At 43.5% G+C, this 8,013-nt stretch overlaps 1 protein-coding gene across 1 annotated transcript in view; it reads right to left on the bottom strand.

Moving 5' to 3' along the window:
• Positions 1-7,776, bottom strand: part of RCL1 (RNA terminal phosphate cyclase like 1) — a 56,347-nt gene extending 48,571 nt beyond the window's left edge. Inside the window, exon 1 of the mRNA XM_027105808.1 lies at positions 7,476-7,776. Within this exon, the coding sequence (XP_026961609.1) occupies positions 7,476-7,611 (136 nt within the window). The 5' untranslated portion in view covers positions 7,612-7,776. The remainder of the gene's footprint in view (positions 1-7,475) is intronic.
• Between the last annotated feature and the right edge of the window lie 237 nt (positions 7,777-8,013).

The following is an 8,013-nucleotide window of genomic DNA, read 5'->3' as shown; positions in this document are numbered from 1 at the left end:
TTTTTGTGGTACGCGGGCCTCTCACTGTTGTGGCCTCTCCCATTGTGGAGCACAGGCTCCAGACGCGCAGGCTCAGCGGCCATGGCTCACGGGCCCAGCCGCTCCACGGCATGTGGGATCTTCCCGGACCGGGGCACGAACCCATGTCCCCTGCATCGGCAGGTGGACTCTCAACCACTGCGCCACCAGGGAAGCCCTCAAAGAGGAAGTCTTAAAGGCAAGAAAAAACACACTGAACTGAATGAAAATTAAAACATGACATATTAAAATTTGTGGGAGACGGCTAAACCAGTCTTGAGAGGGAAGTTTATTGCACTAAATGCCTACATTAGAAAAGAGAAAAGGTTTCCAATAATCTGTCTCACTCAACTTAGAAAAAGTACAAAATAAATCCAAAGGAAGTGAAGGAAATAATAAAAATAGCAGAAACAGATGAAATTGAAAACAGAAAAATAGAGAAAAATCAGTGAAACAGATGGCTCTTTAAAAAGATAAATAACATGACAAACCTCTAGCAAGACTGAAAAAAAAAAAAGACACAAATCAACATGAGGAAACAGGGAATATCACTACAGATCCTGCAGACATCAAAAGGATAATAAGGGAGTACTATGAACTCTACATATATAAAACAATTTAGATGAAATGAACCACTTCTCCAAAAAACACAAACTACCACAACTCATCAAATGAAATGGATAATTTAAATAGCCCTATCACCATTCAGGAAATTGAAAGCATATTTTTTAAAACTCCCCAAAAAGATATCTCTAGGCCTTTATAGTTTCATTGGAGAATTCTACCAAATGTTTAAAGCACTAAAATCAATTCTACACAATCTCTTTTAGAAGACCGAAAGGAAACTGTTTCCAATTCATTTGAAGCTAGTATTATTATAGTTTAAAATACCAAAACCAGACAAAGACAGTACAAAACAGAAAACTACAAATCAGTATAACTTATGAATATATACCCAAAAATCTTTAACAAAATGTTAGCAAATAAAATCCAGCAATATAGAAAAAGAATTACACACCATGAACAAGTGGGGTTTATTCCAGGAATGCAAGGCTGCTTCAATATTTGAAAATCAATCCATGCAATATACCATATTAACAGACTAAAGAAGAACAATCACATGATCACATCAATTGGCGCAGAAAAAGCATTTGACAAAATACAACACTCATTCACATACACACACACACACACACACACACAAATCTTAGAAAAATAGGAATAGAAGAGAATTTCAACTTGATAAAAAAAATCGAAAAAAATATACAGCTAACATTATACTTTGTGGCAAAACAGTGGACACTTTCTCCTTAGGATAGGGAACAAGGTAAGGAAGCTTGCCCTCATTACATTTATTTAACATAGTCCTAGAAGTCCTACCCACTGCAATAAGGGGGAAATAAAAGGCATAAAGTTCAGAAAAGAAGAAATAAAACTGTTCCTATTTGCAGATGACATGACTGTTTACATAAAAAAATCCCAAAGAATCTAACAACAACAACAGCAAAAACACACACTTAGAACTTTTAAGTAGGGGACTTCCCTGGTGGCACAGTGGTTGAGAATCTGCTTGCCAATGCAGGGGACACAGGTTTGATCCCTGGTCCAGGAAGATCCCACATGCCATGGAGCAACTAAGCCCGTGTGCCACAACTACTGAGCCCATGCGCTACAACTACTGAAGCCTGCGCTCCTAGAGCCCACGCTCCACAACAAGAGAAGCCACCACAATGAGAAGCCCGCACACTGCAACAAAGAGTATCCCCTGCTCGCCACAACTACAGAAAGCCTGCACGCAGCAACAAAGACCCAATGCAGCCCCCCAAAAAATGAACTTGTAAGTAAATTCAGCAAGGTTGCAGGACACAAGACAAACATCCAAAAAAAATGAATTGTATTTCTATATACTACCAATAAACACATGGAGACCAAAATTTAAAATTAGATACCCTTTACAATTGCTCAAAAAAGTGAGACATTTAGGTGTAAATGAACAAAACATGTACAGGACTTATATGCTAAAAACTACACAATGCTGATGAAAGAAAACAAAGATCTAAATAAATGGAGAGATATACTATGTTTATGAATTGGAAGACTCAAATACAGTAAAGATGGTAACTCTCCCTAAGTTATCATATAGGTTTAACACAGCTCCTGTCAAATCCTAACAAGATTTTTTTGTATAGATGAAGACAAGATTATTCTAAACTTTATATGAAAAGGCAAAGGAACTAGAATAGCTAAAACAATCATGAAAAATAAGAATAAAGTTGGAGGGATCAGCCTACCCAAATTCAAAATTTATTATATACATATAGTAATCAAGACAGTTGTGGTACTGACAAAGGGATAGACATATAGATCAGTGGAACAGAACAGAGAATCCAGAAAGAGACCCACACAGTATGCCCAACTGGTTTTTTACAAAGGTGCAAAAGTGATTAAATGGAAGAAAGATAGCCATTTCCACAAAGGGTGCTAGAGCAGTTGGACATCCATAGGCAAAAGGTGCATCCTTGTGGTATAACAAGAAATGTATTTGGTCTTTGTTCCTGGCACAGAGCTCCTAAAACCCCTGAAAGCTCCAGAGCCACAGGAGTCTCTTTTAAGTTATTCATACACAGAGGCCCTTTTGAGCACACCTGACTTTATGCTATGAGTTGACTTAGGGTGGAGCCCCTAGACAGCCTCAGGATGGGGCCAATCACCAGAAAAACCAAATGATTAGAGGATTAGAACTTTCAGTCCTACTCACTGACTTCTGCGGGGGTGGGGGGGGTGTCAAGGTGTGCCTAGAGATTAAGCCCTATAAAAACTCTTGAACAAGGAGAGAACTTCCAGATTGGTTAAAAAAAAAAAAAATCCACATTCTGGGAGAGTAACAAAACCCCGTTCCACAATAACAGAAGCTCCTATTTCAGGACTCTTCTGGACCTGGCCCTATGTACCTCTTCATCTGGCTGTTCATCTGTATCTTTTATAATATCCTTTATTGTAAACTGGTAAATGTAAGTAAATGTTTCCCTGAGCTTCATGAGACATAATTTTAGCAAAATATCAGATCCCAGGAGGCGGTCTGGGAAACCAGAGGTATGAGTGACCTGGACTTACGACTGGGACTTGTGACTGGCACCTGAGGGGGTGGAGGGCAGTCTTGTGGGATTGAGCCCTTAACCTGTGGGATTTGATGCTATCACCACCGAGACAGTGTCAGAATTGAGTTAAATTTGTAGGACACCAGTGAACATCCACTGAGAATTGGAGAATTACTTGGTGTGGTGAGAAAACCCCACACATCTGGTGTCAGAAGTATTGAAAGTAGAGGATAAAAATAGTTTTCCCTTACAATCCTCCTTTTAGAAGATCCAATTTATGAACAGCCAGACTTATCCCCAAAACAATATATCAGTTTGCCAAAAGATATTTTACCTTTAAGGATCTCTATGTGGTATGTTTCCTCGGTATATTTTAAAGGATTCTTTTCATTAAAATTCCACTTACCCCTCCTTTTTCAGAATCTCATCTGCTTAAGACCAAATAACTCCTCTCTCCAGTTTCACAGCGAGGCTTAGTCATGTGACCTACTCAGGGACTTGGGTAGCAGCAGTCCCGTGTCCTAACTGCTAAACCAGGGCTCTTGCCCAAGTCCATCATTTCTGTATTCCCACTTTAAAAAATTATCATTCTTGTGGAATTCTTTCCATATGTACTTCACCTTATCCAGAAAATGTTAACTCAACTGAACCCTGCAAGATACAGCCCTCATGAAACCCAGAAACAGAAGCACTTTGGACAGCTGCTTTATAATCTGAGGAACACTCAAGTCCACCAAGCAGTCAAATGGGAGAACAGGCCTTCCAGGCTGGAGCTGGCTGCCGTCTGTTTCCGGCTCTGTCACTGACTGGATATTCAACTTCACCAGCTATCTTACTTAACGATGTCTTGCCTTTTTTTACCTTCAGTAAAACAGCAACAAAAAAAATTTTATTTCGTCCTCACTGATGGAAAGAGTCTAATGATATAATCCTTCATGTTCCTCAAGAGTGAAGTAAAAATTACACATGTGGCTGCATAATTAATAAAAACCATTCCAGGATCATCTTTCTTTGGGATTCAAATTCTTCTCATTCTTTACAATTCCTCTTTCAAAGTAAGCAGTTTTATTTAAGAGATTAACAAATCTGTCAGAAGTCACAGAGTCTGATCTGTGTCTCATCCCCTTCTGAATCTTTATGCAGTTTTCTTAGTATCTCATGCTGCTATTCCCAACCATTAGGGATACAAGGAAAAGAAAAAGGTTAATAATTAAGTCTAGTAGACCAGGGTTTTTCAACATCAGCACTGATATTTTGGACAGAATACTTCTTTGTGTGGGGAGCTGTCCAGTGCACTGTAGGATGTTTAGTGGCATCCCTGGGCTCCACCCACTAGGTGCCAGGAGCAGCCTCCCAGTTGTGACAACCAAAAATGTCTCCAAACACTGCCAAATATCCCCTGGGGAACAAAACTGCCCCTGGTTAAGAACCACTACATTATACATATAACACACAAATATCTGGAAGCCATCACCTAAAAGGAAACCTTTAGACTGAAAAGAAAACAGAAAAGACATAATTCTCTCTAAATATTTGAAAAGTTTCCATATAGAAGCAGGAAAAGATTTCAAATATCAGAGAATAGAACTATACCAGTGGACAGAAGTTACATAATAATAAAATCAGCTCACATCTATTCTTCCTACACGCTAGGCACTGTTGAGTACACTTTCAAATATTATTTAATCGTCACAATAACCCTCTGAAGTCAGTAGTATTGGCCCCACTTTACAGATGAAAAAACTGAGGCTCAGGAGGTCCAACAGCTAATAGCAAAAGCAGAACCCCATCTCAAACTGAGATCTAACTGAGCTCAAGCTCTTAACTCCCAAGCTACTATGACCATAACAAATGAAGATTTTACCTCCACATAATAAAGAAAATGAAGAACTTTTTGACTTAAAAGCTGTTTCTTTCACCAACAATGATTCCTGCAGCCACCATCTCAATCCTATCCGTTCAGATCAGAAAATCCACAGACCTTTCCTTCATAACCTCAGGGGAAGCCTCTGCTCTAACTCTGCTGAGCCCCTTTACCACTTCCTACTTCAAAGTACTCAGGCTACTCTCTCAGCTCTTCCTTAGAAAGCTCCTCGAGAGTGCGGCAACTAGCTTCTCGCATTTACAACTCTACAAAGCCTTGCACATACTGGGGCTCAATAAACCTTTTCTGAATGACTGTTCCAGAGGTACCACCCCCACCCTCCAAAGCTCACACCAGAGGGGATATTTAAGCAAGCACCTTCAGGAGATATAATTCTTGCACTTGAGCTGAAGATTTTATTGCAAATGCTGAGTTTTTTCCAACTCTCAGAATCTGAGTCAGGAAGAGTCAGAAAGGAATATGACAGATAAGACAGTCCGTTGGCTACATGTCCAATCAAGCTACCACAGACTCGTTTGACTATGATCACATATCATGTGTCAGGGGCTACATGTATTTATGTATATGTGTGCATGTATATACACTTATACTTACACTTGGGTATGTATACAAAGACATATATATGTCTATGAACGCCTGTATATACGTACACCTCAGTTCCCTCTTTAGAAATTAAGCAAATATCTATAGTGTTCCTGAGGCCTTGAATCCAGCCAAGGAAGTCTAAATTAGGAGTCTCTTTTTTCCCCCAGTATATTAATAAGGTAAGGCAAATAAGGCTATACACAGTATTCCTCATAAAATACCAGCACATGTGCCAACCAGTACTACCTTCCCCAGGTACCAGAGTCTGGTATCTTTTCAGGAAAATGCCAAGTGGCCAAGCCCCGTTCATGTGTGTGGCAGTGAAGAGATGCTCATGAACAGTGCACGGGGGAGAAAGGGAAACATCACTAAATTGTATCTTATGGGCACTATATTTCCATTAGAAATTGCAGGTCTCCAGGATAAAGTACTTCTATTTCTCTTTTTTAAAAAAAGCTATTCCCAGTGTTCCACAGAAGTAGAAGCCTGTCTTCTTACCACAACCAGCTAGTGGTGAGTTCTCTAGGCTAATTTAGGGGTGAAGGGGAGAGTTGGCTGGGAAGGCCAGAGAGTAGAGCAGTCAAGCAATTGCTTTGCCCAAGGGCCAGACTCAAAATAAAGGCAAGGAATGTTGAGAGGAAGAGCACCTGGCATAAACCATGCTAGGGGTCCCTCAACTTCTTCAGTGTTTTTGAGCAGTACAGTGAGGGCAGTAACAATCATGCACCAACACAAGCCTTTGTTACTGTCACCTGTTTCCTCTCCATGGTACAGAGGTTCATCTGATTCTTTCCTTCCTAATCTTCTATCTCCATCAATGACATGGCATTTTCCGCTTATGTGCAACCAATCACCATTCAAGAGAAGCAGAAATGTAACCATCCAGAAGGTGCATTCAGACTGATGATGAAATAGGCTGGCCACCTTGTACAGGAGCCAGTGCAAAATTAAACACATCAACAGGGCCCAGAAAGCTTTGAGGACCAACCACAAACCCTCTCCTCCTTCAATTTGCAGATAGGTGTTTCCTTTTTTTTGTTGAACTGATTTTCCCAATTTGGGATAACCAGACAGAAGCTTTTAAATATATGAGTCATTTCAGGGGGCCAGTTGAAACTCGGAGACAATTCAACTTCATATAGGTTTAAATGGGGCCTTATTTTTCATCTATCCACCTTCGCAGGGCAAAAAGAGAGCTTGGAAGCCTATAGTTTAGCACTTGTCACCAATCCTTTACTAAAGTCCAGGCAATTAGGCCCATGATTGTTAAAATTTTATCTCAAAGCTCCTGTCCTGCACAAATCAATCACAGCCACTGCTGAAAAAAAAACACATAATTTTAAAAGATTCTTTAATCCACACCCAAGGAGATGTGTGGGGGCTGCCGAGAACTCATGACGACAGGGACAGCCGGTGGTGTCCAAGGGGGCAGCTGCTTCTGAGACCTGTTTTGGGACGGGACAAAACGAACCAGTGGTACTTTTCTCTCCAAATTTCTTTCCATCTTTACATCTGCCGATTCACCACATTTCGGTCCAACAAACTGTTTTTCTCCATTGCGAGGTTTACAGCGAGAGCAAGAGGGACTCAAGACAAGCGAGGGGGCGATGTCTGGGATATGTTGCAACACGTAAGGCTGAAAAACGTGTAGCTGTTTACTACCAGCTCCCGGGAGACGCCGAGCGCCGAGCGCATAAGAGCTCAGCCCCTGGTGCGCGGCCCCGCCTCCCACACAGCCTCCTGCGCGTTCGTTCGGGTGTGGGGGCGACACGCAATGAGCCCTCCCCAACGCCGCCCCGGAGGCTCCTTGTGCGCCGGCCCCCAGGGCATCAGCTAGGTCTCCCTTCGCGCCCCACGCCCACGCTGCGCGCTGCCCGCCTCGGAGTTACCTCGGAGGCCGGGGTTGTCGTCTCTGGCCCGAATCTTTCGGATTTTGACAGGGCGCCCGCTCAGAGTAGACAGGACCAGACGCTGGCGCAAGAAGTTGCAGCCCGCGTAGCTGAGGGAGTGCGCCTGGGTCGCCATGTGCACGCCCTCTGCAACGGCGCGGGCGGCCGGGGCGAGGCGACTTTGGACGGGCGCGGGTATCGCGACGACGGCGGCGACGGCGACAGCGGCAGTGGCGGCCCGGGCTCCCTCCCGCAGCCCCGCAGCCCCAGGCGCGTCCACGTGGTTTGGAACAGGAAGGGAGAGAGACGATACACCGGGTCAGAGGGGAGTGGGGCGGAGCCGGTGACCGCCTCTCCGCCTCCCGGCCCGGCTGGGGGCGGACCCCGCACCGGGCCACTCCGCTATTGGCTGGTGCAGGATCAGGGCGGTGCCCGGGGCGCACCGCTATAGGCCTACACTGGGGCTAGGCGGTGCCTGGGCCACGCTACCATTGGCCTGCGCTGGAGCTGGGCGGTGCCCGGACCCCGGCAACAGCGC

The sequence above is a fragment of the Aethalodelphis obliquidens genome, unplaced genomic scaffold, assembly GCF_003676395.1.
Source record: "Aethalodelphis obliquidens isolate GAN/ISIS:26980383/991018 unplaced genomic scaffold, ASM367639v1 scaffold7, whole genome shotgun sequence".
Taxonomy (NCBI): domain Eukaryota; kingdom Metazoa; phylum Chordata; class Mammalia; order Artiodactyla; family Delphinidae; genus Aethalodelphis; species Aethalodelphis obliquidens.
The sequence above is the reverse complement of the archived record's forward strand: the minus strand, read 5'-3'. Positions and strand labels throughout refer to the sequence as shown.